This window comes from Rhinoderma darwinii, chromosome 8 (genome assembly GCF_050947455.1).
Source record: "Rhinoderma darwinii isolate aRhiDar2 chromosome 8, aRhiDar2.hap1, whole genome shotgun sequence".
In the NCBI taxonomy this organism is placed as follows: domain Eukaryota; kingdom Metazoa; phylum Chordata; class Amphibia; order Anura; family Rhinodermatidae; genus Rhinoderma; species Rhinoderma darwinii.
In genome coordinates, this window is record NC_134694.1 from 16,482,709 (window position 1) to 16,500,950 (window position 18,242).

General features: G+C 43.0%; 2 protein-coding genes across 6 annotated transcripts in view; one reads left to right on the forward strand and one right to left on the reverse strand.

Moving 5' to 3' along the window:
- The first annotated feature begins 69 nt into the window (after positions 1 to 69).
- Positions 70 to 16,800, forward strand: LOC142659309 (selenide, water dikinase 2-like). The gene is made up of 8 exons (XM_075835325.1): positions 70 to 358; positions 2,544 to 2,647; positions 4,896 to 5,003; positions 13,413 to 13,567; positions 14,643 to 14,733; positions 14,806 to 14,905; positions 15,765 to 15,977; positions 16,146 to 16,800. The coding sequence occupies exons 1-8, from the start codon at positions 103 to 105 to the stop codon at positions 16,367 to 16,369; spliced, it is 1,251 nt and encodes a 416-aa protein (XP_075691440.1). The 5' UTR covers positions 70 to 102; the 3' UTR covers positions 16,370 to 16,800.
- IKBKG (inhibitor of nuclear factor kappa B kinase regulatory subunit gamma) overlaps positions 16,787 to 18,242 on the reverse strand; it is a 28,047-nt gene continuing 26,591 nt past the window's right edge. For all 5 annotated transcript variants that reach the window (XM_075835313.1, XM_075835312.1, XM_075835316.1 and 2 more), the window contains one exon: positions 16,787 to 17,299. In XM_075835313.1, the coding sequence (XP_075691428.1) occupies positions 17,154 to 17,299 (146 nt within the window). In that variant the 3' untranslated portion in view covers positions 16,787 to 17,153. The remainder of the gene's footprint in view (positions 17,300 to 18,242) is intronic.

Consider the following 18,242-nt stretch of genomic DNA (forward strand, 5'->3'; position numbering starts at 1 on the left):
TGAAGACCCGCGCATGCTCCTTGAGCAGGTTCTGACGCAATCACCTCACGCCATATGACTACTGGAGTCTGACCGCGGAAGTAGCATTTGCTGTCAGCTGTCATGGCGGTCGGGTCTCTGCCAGCTTCCATGGCTCCGTACTTTCCAGGCTACCGGCCGTTTGACCCGGAGTCTCTGGGGTTGGGCGCTGGATTCCGCCTTACTTCATTCTCAGATATGAAGGGCTGAGGCTGTAAAGTCCCGCGGGAGACTCTGCTCAGGCTTCTGACGGGACTGGAAGACGGGGAGCCCAGTGAGGGGGGCGGCTTGGACCCGGGGGGCTCGTGTGCAGTGCAGGACGGAGGAAACCCAAGGCTGGGTGAGCATGGAGCGCTTCTCCTCTACAGTTTCCTTGCTGTTTTGCAGGTTTATTTACACGTAATCAACACGCATGGCGCGGTTGAAGTGCGACTGTGTGCAGCATGTCTTGTCGCCTAGTGCTAGCCCTAGCTAGACTGTGACTTAAAGGAGATGTCCAGTTAAAAGGATCTTCCATGTCAAAGATACTGAAGTCTGTGATCTCCGACCAGGACAGGTTTCCAGAATGAAAGGCTCCATAGAGCGCTCAGGCTTCTCTTCCTGGGAGTCTGACACAAGAGTCTCACCTGAGGAGCGTTTCACCTGCATTTCCCCTTGAGGGCTGGTGGGCCGCTTTAGACGATCACTTTTTGTTACAAGAGACCCCGATAATAAAATGATCTCGAGTCCTGCAACAGAATATATGAGATAAAGTAGATTTGGCTTTTTGCTTTGTTCCTAATTCTCTTTTATTAGAGGGTAAGATGTTATGTTGGCGTGCACTGGTATAGGTGGCAACACAAAAGGGGTTTTCTGGGACTTTAACATTGATGGCCTGTCTGAAGTCAGGCCTTACATTAGATATGTCGGCTGACCCACTAATGTATATGGTGGCATCCTGACTCTACCCCGCGACAGCAGATGTCCGGGAAGAGAAGGATCGGCCATGCTGAATTTCAACATGCCCGATCCTTTTTCTTCTGCAAGTAAATAGGCTGTTGCCAGAGGAGTCCGGCAGCGGCTTTCTCACTTTTCCCTGCTGAAAGCGCTTGCCTGAGCCGAGCGTGCATGTCTATGGGGGAGTCGGGAGGAATAGCTGTACGACTGTTCCGCTATCTCTAGTGTACCTTTTAGGATAACCCATCAGTCTCTGAATGGTGGGGGTATGACCTATGAATGCGATGTCTCAAGGACAGCATTTTGCGCCACCTTTATTGTTGACACAGGCACAGCTGGCAGTTCATACCGCCATATAGGCTCCGTTGGGGAGAATACCTTGCAGTGAAAGCATGTCTATGTATTAGAGAAATTGGAGGCATACCGAGGTACAGTAAAGGCTCTAAGTACCCATATCGCAGCCCTATAAAGGCTCTGTAAAAAAAATAAAAAAGCTGTAATATAGCCGTGTGCGTAATGTTTTAATGGCAAAGTCGTCAATGTTAAAGCCCCGTAGAGCCCCCATAATAACGTGGATGTGACTGTCCTAAGACTCCAATGTCTTGTAGCCGAGACTAAATGTTTCCTGAGGCTGCACTACCGCTGCTGAGCTGTATTCCTTTGAGACCCGCTATTATTGAGGCTGCTATTCTCCGTATATGTACTCCACTATACATATGGCAATTGGGGTCACGGATCAACATTGGCACAACTTGGTTTTGACCTCCCCGCATCCTCAACCGGTTTAAAATGTTGCTTGCTTGAATTTTGCGGTATTGCAATATCTGGAACAGTGGCTGGTAAGAAACCTTGGATGGGCTATCCTTGTGAATTTGCTTCCATTTGCAGTCATGTGGCGTAGAAGTGGCTCTGAGCGAGGTTCATGTGAATGCGATGTCTGAAGGACGGCACATGGCGCCATCCTAGGCAGCCAGCTGGAGACGAATCGCAAAGTGGTCCATATAGAAGAATACATTTTTATAATTTCTCTTAAGGCCTGGTGACATCGTGACCCTTAGGGTATGTTTACACCACCTCTTTTCAGACGTAATGGAGGCGTTTTACGCCTCGAATTACGCCTGAAAAGACGGCTCCAATACGTCGGCAAACATCTGCCCATTTCTTGCAATGGGTCTTGCAATGTTCTGTGCAGACGAGCTGTTATTTTACGCGTCGCTGTCAAAATACGGCGCGTAAAATGACGGCTCATCAAAAGTGCAGGACACTTCTTGGGACGTTTTTGGAGCCGTTTTCTCAGACTCTATTGAAAACAGCTCCAAAAACGGCCATAGAAATTGTCGCGAAAAACAAGAGTTGCTCAAAAAAGTCTGAAAATCAGGAGCTGTTTTCCCTTGAAAACGGCTCCGTATTTTTAGATGTATTTTGTTAATCGTGTGAACATAGCCTCAGAAACATATCTACATCTAACAGCCTGGCACTCACCTGGCCGGGTCACTGAATAGAACTACGTTTGCTACTTTCTCTAGATTAACTGTATGTGTAAGTTGACAACCGATCTGCTGAAGTCCCTTTTTGTGCTTTCCTTGCAGGTATTGGTATGGACTCATGTGTAATCCCTCTAAGACACCGAGGGCTTTCTCTTGTTCAGACCACTGACTTCTTCTATCCATCTGTAGAGGACCCTTACATGCAGGTGAGGGAATCATGCTAGAGCTGTTTAATAGCACCCACGTGACCTCTCTACAGCCCCGTGAGCTTAAGGATTTGCTGAGTCACCATGATGCCGTCTTGGCTGTGCACAGTGAAGAATGTGCTTGTAATACAAAAAAAAAAATCTGTCTGCCGTTGAGAAGAGTTTTTGCATGGATCAACTTTTTTGCATAATTGCTATATCGTCCCCTTTAGATGGTCATGGACATCGACCCAATATATGGCCAGTCTACAGTCCTTCTGTTTGTGTTGCACTGCATGTACTAGGAAATAACTTAAGGGAACACTCCAGTCGAAACGGATACGCGGTTGTCTTGTGCGGGCCCTGAGGGGGTGGAGCATGACACAAGGATTCTCTTTGGATCCATGTCCTGCACCAGCCCATCAGGCCCTGCACAAGACCTCACACAGTGTATCCGTTTTGTCTGGAGTGTTCCTTTGGATGGGCACTGCACTATGAACAAGTTTTCCATGAATCAATAGTGTAAGCCAATACAAGAAACTTTGTGATATCTTAGAGAAAAATTGCTCTTTCTCCTTTTATCAGACTTTCTGTCCTCGTTCCCCCTCCAAATTGTTCGCTCACTCTGAATTTACTGCTTTTTCTGTCCACTTAAGATCAGGTTACAGCTGCCCGTAAGGCCCTGTTCACACTGAGTTTTTGGCATGTGGAAAAATCCGCCTCAAAATTCAGGAATTTTGAGGCGGGTTTTGACCTGCCTGCACGCTGTTTGCTTCATTTTCCGGCTGCGGCCATTGAGCGCCGCAGGAAATAAACGCAGCGAAAAACACTTTTTCTGCCTCCATTGTTGTCAATGGGAGGTCAGAGACGTAAACGCCGAAGATAGAGCATGTCGCCTCTTTGTTCCTGCGAGCAGTAAAAAAAAAAAACGCTCGCAGGAACATTCCGCCTCACATTGAAATCAATGTGAGGTGATTTTGGGCGTTTTTTGGTGCGGTTTCCATGTCAAAAACAGAGCCAAAACACTCCGTGTGAACAGGACCTAAAAGTGTGCGGGAAGGGGAGGAAAGAGCAGAGAGACACTGCATCAGCAGTAGCTTCTAGTAAGAGTTCTCACTCCAGTGCTGGATTCGCAGCTGCACTGCTTTTTACTGCTGTATGATATCTTCCATATTGCTGCTGCTTATGTGTGTGTATGTATATGTGATCAAGAATAGAATACAGCATCCTGCTCTCCTATGTGTATAGGAGACATGATGGTGGTTAGGCTTTGCCCACTAGCACAGGGAAAACAGATTTGAGGAGAAAACTGCTAAATAAAAGCAGCGCTTCTCCGCCCTTCAGGCCAGTGATTGAGAGGCTGCTCTGTATTCTTTCAGCGCTCCTATTTGCCAAACCGCACAAAAAAAAGGCCAATTTTACTACAAGTGGTATAGACCTGAAGTTGAAATATGATTCTTCTAAATAGGGCAGCATATTAACGTTATGGATTCGCTTTAAAGCTATTCTGGGAGTTTGACATGAGCTTTGTGGGCACTGCTGACCTGGCAAAGACTTATTGAGGTGAAGTGATTTAATGAGCGTGTGGTGAGGGACCTAACTACCCCCTCCCCCCCATATTGGAACTTTGGGGAATCATTTTGTACCCACGTTTAGCTTTATTGCAGATTAATTTTACTACTTAGTCGTTTTGGAAAATATCACTATAGAACATGTCCACATAAAGATTTCAGTATGAATGAGTCACTCATGCTTATCCTCTTTCGTAATATTTAACCTGTTTTGAAATCTCCATTTCTGCGGAGTTTCCTGAATCTCCCAGTTGCTACTTCGCAACCAACTACAAACTGCTGCTAATAGTTGGCATTCAAATGTTCTAGAGATCATTAATGTTCACAGATGGTGACCAAGATCAGAAAAGTCATTTGATCTTTAGGAATTAATTACATGCAGCATTCAAGTAAATATGACGGAGATGCAATACCACACACTGCCTATGGACTGAGGTGGCACTGCAGGGGAATTGAACACTTGCTACCAGGTTCCTTCACAGATTACATTTTATCACTGGTGTCTAAAGCAGGAAACTCTCTAATCCTCAGGGTTTTTCCTGGCAAAGCTAAACTGAGATTTGCCAGGAATGTCTGATCTCATTACATTCATGGGGAGCAGAGGGATGACATAAGCGTGGCCCGGTTACCTCTTCTTGGATAGTATCTTGGCAATTTGATGTAAAAAGGATTATTTTTTTTTTTTTTTATGCCTTCAGGGTCGTATTGCCTGTGCTAACGTGTTAAGCGATCTCTATGCCATGGGAATTACAGATTGTGACAATATGCTGATGCTGCTTAGTGTCAGTCAGAAGATGACTGAGGAGGTGAGTCTATGAAATCGTCATTTAACATTGTTTGCTCCTTCCTATCCAGCTCTCGGAATTTGGTGACGCAAAATAAATTTTCTTTTTTACACTTAGATTTTTACATGTAAAAGTAGTAAAATATAGAAAAAACTATATATATTTGGTAACGCCATAATCGTATGACCCACAGAATAAAGTTAACATGTTGTTTTAATTGCACAGTGAATGCCGTAAAAACGGCGCAAAAAAAAAATGGAGGAATCGCTGTGTTTTTTTTTCATTTTTTACCCCACAAATAAGTTTTTCCCCGTTTCCTAGTACATTATACGGCAAAATAAATGGTGCTATGAAAAACTACCACTCGTCCCGCAAAAATCAAGCCCTCATAGTACTATATTGACGGAAAAATAAAGACGTTATGGCTTCTGGAATGTGGGGAGGAAAAAATGAAAATCTGAAAGGGGTTAAAGAGGCTCTGTCACCAGATTTTGCAGCCCCTATCTGCTATTGCAGCAGATCGGCGCTGCAATGGAGATTACAGTAACGTTTTTATTTTAAAAAAACGAGCATTTTTGGCCAAGTTATGACCATTTTTGTATTTATGCAAATGAGGCTTCAAAAGTCCAAGTGGGCGTGTTTAAAGTAAAAGTCCAAGTGGGCGTGTATTATGTGTGTACATCGGGGCGTGTATTATGTGAGTACATCGGGGCGTTTTTACTACTTTTACTAGCTGGGCACTCTGATGAGAAGTATCATCCACTTCTCTTCAGAACGCCCAGCTTCTGGCAGTGCAGACACACAGCGTGTTCTCGAGAGATCACGCTGTGATGTCACTCACAGGTCCTGCATCGTGTCGGACGAGCGAGGACACATCGGCACCAGAGGCTACAGTTGATTCTGCAGCAGCATCAGCGTTTGCAGGTAAGTAGCTACATCGACTTACCTGCAAACGGCGATGCTGCTGCAGAATCAACTGTAGCCTCTGGTGCCGATGTGTCCTCGCTCGTCCGACACGATGCAGGACCTAGGGCAGGAAGTGAGTGACGTCACAGCGTGATCTCTCGAGAACACGCTGTGTGTCTGCACTGCCAGAAGCTGGGCGTTCTGAAGAGAAGTGGATGATACTTCTCATCAGAACGCCCAGCTAGTAAAAGAAGTAAACACGCCCCGATGTACGCACATAATACACGCCCAGTTGTACTTTTACTTTTAAACACGCCCAGTTGGACTTTAGCAAGCCTCATTTGCATAAATACAAAAATGGTCATAACTTGGCCAAAAATGCTTGTTTTAAAAAAAATAAAAACGTTACTGTAATCTACATTGCAGCGCCTATCTGCTGCAATTACAGATAGGGGTTGCAAAATCTGGTGACAGAGCCTCTTTAAGGCCATAAAAACTTCAGTTTGTAATTGACCCAAAACAGGTATTTACGAATTGGGTTTTACACTAGGCCATTATCGGGCAAACGATTGTTCGTAGATAGTTCAACAGGGCAGCGATCAGCAGATGAACGATCAAACGCACGTTGATCTGCTGATCGTATAGTTCTAAAAAAAAAAGGTAAAATATTGTCGGCAGCACACCTGGCTAGATGGGAGACGCGCTGCCGACATGATAACGTATGGGGACGAGCGATCAGAGTAACGACTACTTGTCCCGTACATAGCTCCTTGTGACAGGAGCAAACGAGAGCCGATTGCTTGCTGCACGGGTCAAAATTGTCCGGTGTAGGGCCCTTGGACTTTCAAGGTCTGACACTTGTTTTCAGATAATTATTAACTCTCTCTACTATGATTTTCCTAATAAATGATATACTAAAGCGAACAATTATTAATTACTTCAACATGTTCTATGCCACATTAAGCCGGTCATACCTCATGTGAAGTTGGTAGAAATGCAGACTCCAAATCTGGCTAAAAAAAAAAAATATTACATATTGTATTCATTTATTAAATGCTTCGCTTGTTGCAGATTTGCTTTGATAGGAATTTAGGAAAGTTTTGCCATATTGCTTTTTGATACAACATACATATTTATAACTAGTTGGCGATAGAATATCCTTTATCTGCGTTCCATTGTTCTCTCTAAGGTCCTGTTTACGCAGCTTTTTTTTGCAGGCAGAAAAATCTGCCTCAAGATTCCTTCAGGAACTATGAGGCAGATTTTGACCTGCCTGCCAATTTTCACCAGCGTTTTCACTCGCGGTCTGGAAAGAGCATGCCTTTTTTTTTTTTTTTTTTTTTTTTTTTTTTTTTTTCCTGCGAGCTGCTAAAAATCCCCACGGGAAAAAAAAATCTTCCACCCTCCATTGAAATCAGGTAATTCCATTGAAATTCCGGCGGGGTTTCTGGGCCAAAATCAGCGTAACAAAACTCTGTGAACTGTGTCTACGCTGCTCCAAAGCCCCTGGTTAAAATGTCAGAATCTGCTCTGTAGTAAAGTTATCACTGTCTCACGCTCTGCAACCCTGCTCCTATATCCCCACCCCCTTCAAGCCCTACCAATCTATTAGGCTGGTATGATGCCCCTACACTGCATCGGCACTAGGCTCAGAATAAGCCGACGCTGCGCTCCTTCTCCATCCTAGCCTGCCTCCCTGACAACCAGGAACGCTACAGTGTTTAGTGGTGCTGCAGCGAGCCCTACACCTCTAAACGGAACTGCAGGAGGGAGAAGGATGACTGGCAACCAACAAAGGTGAAGGAAGCAAGAGCTAATGGGACATGCACAACATTGCAGCCCTGTCCTTGGGTGTCCGCCCCCCAAACCCACCTTAAGTTTTCAACAGTGCCGGCATCCCCAGGAGGCAAACACCGTTACCAATGGCTCAGCCACCAGTGCTAGAGCAAACAAGAAGACGAATGTATTAAGGCTGTACTAAGCCCCTGCCGTCTGCGCCTGATTTCCAGGGTGTAAACCTGCATGAAGTTGTAAGTGCAAATTGTTCATAATTACTTCACATTCATTTATACAAAGCGAGCAGACAACCGGCTTATTATACAAGAGCCGTTTATGAAGGAGTTGGAAGTTTCTTACCTACGCTACAGCCCTGGTCGCACTAACCACTACTATTTGAGACGTGCTTGTGCTCATAACTCTGCTATGGTGCTAGTTCTTTATAAGAAAAGGGAATGGTGGTTGAGCTTTACTACCTACTTTTCAGCGATGACCAACGTTTCTGATAGCTCTTTGTGAACTTGGAATGTTGGGAGTTGTAGCTTTTGCAACAGCTGGAGATCCACAGGTTAGAGATCGATGGTTTAGTCATCTTTCATTTTGTAATTGGTCATCTAGACTAGGTAACCAGTATAAAATAGGTTTAGCCATAAATGTATAGAAATAATGCATGCAGTGAACGGTTGAGATGAGTGCCAAAGACGTCCCCTTATTGTTAAACGATAATGGCTTTGGGGCAAGTGCCTTTGCATGGCATTATATCCTGTGACAGGCTGGAGTTGTGTTCTGTAATGCTGTCTGCATCGGCCAGGGTCCCAGAAAGTTCCTGATGATTGGTTCTATAGTCTGGTGGTCCTTCCATTTGTATATTCGGACATATGGATGTCTTGGGGAGAGTGCCACCTCTATGGCGCAGAGCCTCTAACGTTGAGGTGTGGTAGACCTGGCCTGTCCATGTATCATACGGTTTGCTGATCACTTGTTTGGTCAACATGTAAGTGGCTGTAGTAAGGCCAGCCACATTGTTCTCCAGTGATCAGATCTGATCACGGGGGTTTCTGAAGCCTGGCTTGTGTATCAGCTGATCACATAATTGGCTTTACACTGAAAAGAGTACCGTATATCATGTTGAGACCTCTATTTTTTTTGTTTAAGGGAAGGTCTATGATCAATAACTTTCAGTAGTTGACTATTTGGCCATCCCTGATCCATGATGATTGGAGCCCAGGGTTTAAAGACTCCCCTCCAAAAATAACCCTAAACTACCGTATTCTATTGATTTCGGTTACTTACATAGCGCTGACATATTCCGCAGCACTGTACAGAGGTTAACTTTACTGTCCCCATTGGGGCACACTTTCTAAATTCCCTATTGGTAGAGGTAGTCAGTAAATAGCGTAAAAGACACAGATTCCGAATCAGTCGTTTTTTTATCTTTCTAGTTGCGTGCGTTCTCCCACTGTTCGCTCGCCAACTGGCCTTGTGCTGATGCAGTGGGGGATGCAAGTGAGAAGATAAAAATGAGTTTTGGAATCCGTCTTGTAAGCTACTTATCGAGTACTGTAGTTTTAGGGAGGTGGTCGAAGGTAACAGTCCTGAACATCTTGCCGACGCAGGACGAGAATACTCGTCCTAAGCGGCAGGTGCTTGCCGCAATAGGACGAGCATTCTCGTCCGGCAGTTAAACTGTCAGTGTGTAAACCCGCTGTGATGGAACAGTGACTTCGGCTGTCAGACAACTGATGGTCATATATGTTAGTGGCGGGACTGATTGTAGCTGTCCCCGCCCGGGGATGGCTGTGACTGGTCAGTCAATCCCGACTGACCAATCACAGCCAAAATATGAAAAAAAAACACCTTTCCCAGCTCCAATCTCCTCAACTGTGACAGGAATGAGAACAGCTGTACTCTAGTGTGTCCCAGTGTCAAAATCAGAAATAAACCCCCTAGAGACCCCTATAATCCCCTTGACGTTTGGGGAGCTGCTTAGGAACTGTCAGTTCATTTTTCCTGTCAAGAATTAAATATATAGTATTAGATTTTTTTTATATATATCTCTATAGCGTACAGTGGGTTAGGTCTAGGTCTGTAAAGGCATGTTATCTCCCGCCGTGCACTGACCTTTCAGGCACTGTTTTTGTTTTGTCATCCGTTTTTAAAAAATATATATGGGTAGTTGTATTGCAAGTTATATGCATTTAGTATAATAATTGAAGTAGTTTTTTTTTGTGCTGAGTTTTCAGGTGTTTTTCTAATGTGGCTAAACAGATGTACTCTGTGGAGGAGGCCTACACCATGCTGTGTTCAGACACCGACACCGCCAGTGATGAGGAACATTTCCTAACAATGTCCTCAAGTGATTGTGAAGATCCCCACAAAGGCAGAGTTAGTCAGTCAAGTGACTCTAATTGGGTGCCCCCAAATTCCAGAATTCATTGCTGCCCCGGGAATAAAAATTGACACCACCGGGTACAGCGAACTGAATTTTTAAAAAATCTTTTTCAGAGTTGGTGAACCTGATGGTTACACAAACCAATCTGTACGCATCTCAATTTCTGGCAAGTCACCCCACCTCTTACTATGTAAGAAGCCAGATGTGGCATCCCACTGATGCTTTTTATGAATATGGGCTTATTAAAAAAAAATAAAAAAAATAAACAAAAAAAAACACCATACGGGCCTATTGGTCCACTGACATATGATACACCAATGTACAGGGCTGTAATGAGGAACACGGTTTGAAGCGATGTTAAAATTTCTGCGTTACACAGATAACAGCCAGTGCCCTCCCGCTGGTGTCCCTACCCATGACAGACTATTTAAAATTAGGCCATTACTGACACTTTTTAATGAGAAATTTTCAGAGGCATACACCCCACAAACAAATATTGCCATCGACGAGTCACTCGTGCTGTTCAAGGGGAGGTTGGGATTCCGGCAAGATTTGCCAAGTAAATGTGCAAGATACAGAATTAAAATTTACAAGCTCTGAGAGTGAAAGTGGGTACACTCACCGATTCCGTATCTACAAGGGAAAAGATTCCCAGATCTGTCCACCAGAATGCCCCACCATCCTCAACATAAGTGCCAAAATTGTATGGGACCTTTTATACCCCCTGCTAGGTAAAGGGTATCACCCATACATAGACACTTGAAAAGAGGGACGCTTGTATAAAAATTGTCTGTTTGAAAAAGGGACAGTGGCCCGTGGTACAGTAAGGAGGAATCCGAGGCCTCCCCAAAAATCTGGTGGATCAAAAATGGAGACCTGGCGAATGCAGGTCCCTGTGTAATGCAAACATTATGCGGACTAATTTTAGGGACAAAAGACTTCTTCATCCTCACGTCTATTCATGCGGACAGCAGCACCGCTGTTCCTGTAAGAGGCAGTAACACCACAGCCCTCAAGCCTGTGTGCATATAAGAGTACAGCCAGCACATGGGAGGGGTGGACCCGGCTGACCAATTATTACAGCCATACAACGCGATGCGGAAGTCACGTGTCTGGTATAAAAAGATCGCAGTGCACTTAATTCAAACCGCACTGTGTAATTCCTTTATATTATACCGCAAGACAGGGAAAAATGCACAGGAATCTTGAATATCAAGAACAGGTAATCCAGCAATTACTGTTCGAAGACCGGGCAGAAGAGGGTGCAAGCAGCGCGTAACGGGACAGCACTTCCCAACCGAAATTGTCCCCACTGGAAAAAAAAGACTGCGCTACATAAAATGAACTTAGAAAAGACACGGGTTATCAATGCGACACTTGTCCGGATATGCCGGGGTTGTGCATCAAAGAATGTTTTCGTTCTTGATCATTCTTCTCTAAAGTATTCATTTAATTAATTCTCTAATTTTGTTTTAACCCCTTTTGCTCTTTTCATATAGACGTACAGACATTTTATCCTGATTTTCCGTTACATTAGTGCCCATTTTTAAATATTAAGTATACCTCAAATAAAACTATTTCATTATACCCCTAGATGAATACTGGAGGACGGTGTTTTCTGCTTGGTCACTTCAGAACATCTGCAAACAAATTGTGCCTGGAATTTCTCACTAGGCCCAAAAAGCCACAAGGCACTTCAGTTTTATGCTCTCCCATAATTCCAGCTAAAAATATATGGTCAACATAATCACTATACCCCTAAATGAAGACTTTCAGGATCTAATTTTAAAAATGGGGTCACTTCTGGAGGTGTTACATTGTTCTGCCAGCTGAAATCCGACAAGTGGAGGCTATATCCTGAAAACTACAGGGTATTCCTTTGCTTTTGGGCCTTGACCTTGTTGACAAAGATCAGATTTCAGCCTAAGTGGGGGTAATTTTGAACAAGAGAAACAGCAAAATAAACATTGGGGTACATTTCCTTAGTTTCATGTACTGGATACGAAGAAAAATGTCCTATAAATGACCCATTTGTGAGGGGGGAAAAAAAATTACATTTTATTTTTACACCGGCTATGCATTAATTCCTCCAACAAAATATAGGCTCAAACTACCAATTACAACAATAAATAAATTCCTTGAGGGTGTAGTTTCCAAAATGGGGTCACTTCTTTGGGGTTTCCACTGTACTGGTACATCAAGGTCTTTGCAAATGTGACATGACGCCCAAAAACCATCTGTCCACAATCCAAATGGCACTCCTCACATTCTAAGCCCTGCAGTGGGCCCAAACAGCCGTTTATTACCACCATGGGGTATTCCTGTAACCGGGAGAATTTGCTTTACAAATGTTGGGGTGCTTTTTCTCCTTTATTCCTTGGAAAAATGTTAAACTTCTGTTTTTTTTCAGAAAAATTTTTAGATTTTCATTGCCTAATTCCAATAAATTCAGCCTAAAACCTGTGGGGTTTAAATGCTCACTATATACCACTAAAAAAATTCCTTGAGGGGTGTAGTTTCCAAAATGGTGCTTAAAATATATTCTAATAAAAAGGAGGCCCCAAAATCCACTAGGTGCTCCTTTGCGTCTGAGGCCTGTAGTTCAGTCATGTAACGCACTAGGGCCACATATGGGACATTTCTAAAAACGGCAGTATCTAGGCAATAAATATTGAGTTGGTTTCTCTGATAATACCTTCTGTGGTACAGAATTTTTTTTTCACAAATGAATTTCAGCAAAAAAAAATTTACTTTGTAAATTTCACCTCTACATTGCTGTAATTCCTGTGAAACACCTAAAGGGTTGAGAAACTTTCTAAATGCGGTTTTGAATAGTTTGAGGGGTGCAGTTTTTAAAATGGGGTGATTTATGGGGACTGTGTAATATATAGACCACTTCAGAACTGAACTGGTCCATAAAAAAAATAGGCTTTTGAAAATATGAGAAATTGCTGCTAAAGTTCTGAGCCTTATAACGTCCTAGAAAAATAAAAGGATGTTCCAAAAACAAAGTAGACCTATGGGAAATGTTAACTAGTAACTATTTTGTGTGGTATTACTAACTGTCTTACAAGCAGATACATTTATATTTTGGCGTTTTTCACAAATATTGAATTTATGGACCAAATTTTTTCACTAACGAAGTACAATATGTCACAAGAAAACAATCTCTCCGAATCGCTTGGATTCCAAAGTTATTACCACATAAATTTACACGTCAGATTTTTAAAAAATCTGCTGTGTCCTAAAGGCCAGAACAGGCTGTGTCCTTAAGGGGTTAATGTGCAGTTATTTTCTATGATGGGACAATGTTGGCTAAACTGAGCTGTGACCCTGTTCCTTAATGTCTGGTCTAGGAGCGGGAGAAGGTTACACCACTGATGATTAAAGGTTTTAAAGATGCAGCTGAGGAGGGAGGCACCTCTGTCACCGGGGGCCAGACCGTGGTTAATCCGTGGATCATCATTGGAGGAGTAGCAACGGTTGTTTGTCAGACAAATGAATTTATCATGTAAGTTTCCTTCTAGGTTTTTGCATTGTATTTTGTCACTTGTAAGAATTAAACGGGTTGTCCCGGGTTAGAAAACATGGCTGCTGTCTTCCAAAAACAGTGTGAGGGTATGTCCACACGCTTAACAAAAAACATCTGAAAATACGGAGCTGATTAAAAGGGAAAACAGCCTCTGATTTTCAGCCGTTTTTTGATACGTTTTTTATGGACGTCTTTGGAGCTGTTTTTTCTATTGAGACAATGAAAAACGACTCCAAAAAAAATGGCTCAAGAAGTGACATGTATTTTTTTACGGGCCGTTTTTCTTTTTATGCCCCGTGGGAACAAAACAGCGTTTTTTCCCATTGAAATCAATGGGCAGATGTTTGGAGGCGTTTGGCCTCCGTATTTTTATCCGTTTTTTTTTTTGGGGCTTCTACGGCCTGAAAAAAGGGCTGAAAATAAGCAGTGTGAACACTGAGTTTTTTTTTTTTTTGCAGGCAGAATTATTTATTTTTTTTGCCACGATTTGTGTTTTTTGACGCGTTTTTTACCTATTGTGGTTAATGACTTGATCTGTCAAAACGCGCCAATGGGGTTTTTGAAGCGGGATTTCGCTTTTTCCCCGCAAGCGGTTTTTGTTTTTTTTACTGCTCGCGGGAAAAATGGCTCCACCTCCCATTGAAAACAATGGTAGCCAATTTCTGATGTCTTGTCGCGGTTTTTGCAGCAAAAAAACACGTCAGAACTCTGAACAGGGCCTAATGGAGCTGATGTGTGGACAGAAAACAGACCTGTTTTTCCAATTCTGCACCACCACTTAAAATCTGCTGGGTCAGACCTGCCTCGATGCAGGGAGAGGTCAGCAACACTTGCGACGATCAGTGGGCTTTTCCTCCTACATGGTAGGGTGGGGACCATGCTAAATAGAACAGTGGATTACGGGGACAAGTACATTTAAAACTAAGTAATTTTCTAAACTGTTTAGATTTAAAAAAAATAAAAAAAAATCTAAACTACATAGTACCAATGTGCTGACTCTTGGTTTAACTTGGATAAATGTTTGATGGATAAACTAAAGTTCTTTCTTCTTCAGGCCACACAACGCTGTCCCGGGTGATGTCCTTGTGCTGACAAAGCCTCTAGGGACGCAGGTTGCAGTGAATGCACATCAGTGGTTGGACAATGTAAGTGATAAGTAGTTACAGGATATTGTTAAGACTTTCACAAATTTACAGTAATAAACAATCTCTCTTTAGGCTGAACGCTGGAATAAGATCCGTCTGGTGGTGAATAGAGAAGAAGTTGAGTTGGCCTATCAGGAAGCCATGTTTAATATGGCTACTCTGAATCGCACAGGTAATAGCTAATGAAATGAGAGGTTGTGCATAGTATATAAATAATCAGTTTGTTCAAACGCCAAGCGTTTTGTTTATTAACTATTTTCTGGTTTTATGAATAAAACTTTAAGCATTTGACAACTTTCATAGAATGTTTCATTTTCAAGATCTCTGCTTTCTGTCACTGGATGTTAAGAAGTTCATATTCAGAGGCTACAGACCAGCCAGTACAGACCTTATTTTGTTTTAGCTCATAGTTTAGCAAAAATGTTTTCTTCAATCCAATGTGAGCTAAATAGCAACCCAAGTGTGGAACCTGACTATTTACTGCACCGCATCATTTTAAGTGGACTGGATACAATGGTAAGTCCTAACAGGGGTCAGCAACCTTTGGCACTTCAGATGTTGTGAATCCACAACTCCCAGCATGCACTGACAGCTACAGGCTTTATTATGCCAGCTACAGGCTGTCAGGGCATGCTGGGAACTAGTTTTACAACAGCTGGTGTGCCGAAGCTTGCTCACCCCTGGCTTGGAGTTCACTACCAGGTGCTTTGATATGGATTTGTACATGACTGTTCCTATTTTTAAGAATTCCCAACTTTAATGGTTAAGCCCCCTATATATATATATATATATATATATAACTGTCTGGCCATACATTTCAGATGGCGTTAGGCAAACAGCTGATCTCCCCCCCCCCCACGCTTGGCTGAGTGTGCATGTGTTAAATGGAGGAGAAATCCGGCTTGTCTCTGCTAAGAGAGGGAGAGTCTAATACACAGATTTCGACCGACCCACATCTGTGTATGGCCACCCTAAGTTTTAATTTGGTATGTATATGTTCTAAATGCTGTTTTTTTTGGGTTTTTTTCTAGCCGCGGCCTTGATGCATGTATTCAATGCCCATGCTGCCACTGATATTACTGGCTTTGGAATTTTGGGTCATGCTCAGAACCTGGCACAGCAGCAGCACTGCGAAGTAAACTTTGTAATCCACAATTTGCCCATCATTGCCAAGATGGCAGCCATCACAAAGGCATGTGGAAACCGTTTCGGTTTACTTCAAGGAACATCTGCAGAGACTTCTGGTAAGTGTTAATTTAATAGCTGTACATTTATCAATGTAATGTATTGGGGAAAGGGGGATCTGGATAGGTTGGGGGGACCGTAACTTGGACTACTATGGGGGGGGGGGGGGGGGGGGTGTGACTGGTTGTGCTGCGGCTTTCCATTCTAAATGTTGGCTTATCATACAGGTGGTCTACTCATTTGCCTTCCGAGGGAGCAAGCTGCCCGCTTCTGTGCTGAGATAAAATCACCAAAGTATGGAGAAGGACATCAAGCCTGGATCATTGGTATAGTAGAAAAAGGAAACCGGTCGGCCCGCATTATTGAAAAACCACGGATTATTGAAGTGACTCCACGGGGCGCTGGGATCAGTGACAGTAGCACCACGCAGAGTCTAGAAGGACCATGCTAAACTGGATATAAACAGTGCCTCAGGTTTCTTGGTTGAATTGAAAAATTGAAACTTATTTTTATGTCTGTACTATATTCAATGGCTTCAAATCGGTAGAGCTACTGGAATCTAATATATAATCTGAATCAGAATTACATTTGTTTAATTTTCTTATCATGGACAATGAAAACTTTCATAAAGCCCTTCCGGAGTAATCGCCTCTGCTCTAAGATCCAGGCCTGAGCAGCTGGGTCTTTGAGTCAGGGAGAAGGGGCTCTGGTTGCCTTCCTTACCCTTCTTTAATGATGTCTATTCCTGTAAAACCCAATTTTGGGCTGGACGTGACTGATGTAAATTCAGAAGGGGATAGGAAAGTAGACACCTCCAAGTAGACACCTCCTACGCTTGGGCCTTTAGGTAATTTTTCAATAAACAAGCTTTTCATGAACCGATCTTAAAGGAGTTTTACTATGTTCATGTGTTCAGTGCTATGTTATAGCAGATTTTATTTAGAGGCACAGATAAAAGAACACTTTCAACAGAGGAGTCGGGTAAAACTTGCAATAGAATGTTTTCCTTCTGAGCCTGCTCTAAGTAATGATTTAACCTTGGAAAATGATTCATATATTATGCCTAAGCAACATCGCTTTCAATTTTTTGTTTTTTACAATCGTAAATTGGTTAACCCCTCCCCATCCCTAAACATGAATCCTCCTTCAGCTTGAAATAGTAAAATTGCAACGGTTTACAGTCACGTTAAGCAGTCCATGTTCTCCATTCATCTGAATAGTCCATAGTGTTGGGGCTACTGTATACAATCCATCACATGTATCTGCAGAGTATCTATGTCTGGTGCTTTGTACTGACACTTTGGGCAACAGTATTCCTGCCGCTCTACCAAAGGGTGGATGGAAGGGGGTGGTGGAGTAGCATAGGGTGACTGGTACAGTCCTGTAAAGAGAATAAAGAGTATTAGTGATAGTCTTGCATAAAGGGGTGATCCAATTTATAAAAGCCCGTCTTAAGCCTTCCGGTGATCAGCTACTTAAAGCAATGTAAGGTGCTAATAGTTTTTCCAAACAAAGTCAGGCTTTAGTTACTGGACACAGCTTAAGGGTATGTTCACACGTAGAGTCGAAAACGTCTCAAAATACAGAGCTGTTTTCAAGGGAAAACAGCCCCTGATTTTCAGACGTTTTTTGAGCAAATCGTGTTTTTCGCGGCCGTTTTTGAGCTGTTTTCATTGGAGTCTGAGAAAACGGCTCCAAAAAAACGTCCCAAGAAGTGTCCTGCACTTTTGACGAGGCTGTAATTTTACGAGCAGTCTTGACAGAGACGCGTAAAATGACAGGTCGTCACCACAGTACATCGTAAAGCCCATTGAAAGCAATGGGCAGATGTTTGCCGACGTATTGGAGGCGTTTTTTCAGACTTCATTCGAGGTGTAAAATGCCTCCAATACGTCTGAAAATAGGTCGTGTGAACCCAGCCTAAAGAAGTATTCCAGTCCCCCAAAAATGTATGACCTATCCTCCGAATCAGCCATCAATCTTTGATTGGCATGGGTGAGATTTCCAGCACCCTCGCCGATCTGCTGTTTTGAAGGGGGTGCAGCGCTCTACTTGCTTAGGGTATGTTCACACACAAACCCAAAAAACGTCTGAAAATATGGAGCTGTTTAAGGGAAAACTAACTGCTCCTGATTCAGACGTTTTTTAAGCCACTTGCAATTTTCACAGCCGTTTTTGAATGGTTTTCAATAGTCTACAAAAAAATAAAAAAAAGCGTTGTAAGAAGTGACCTGCACTTTTTCGCCCATTTTTTACGTGGACGTTTTTCAAAACGACCGCGTAAAAAAAGACCCATCAGAACGCCGTTTTTCCATTGCAATCAA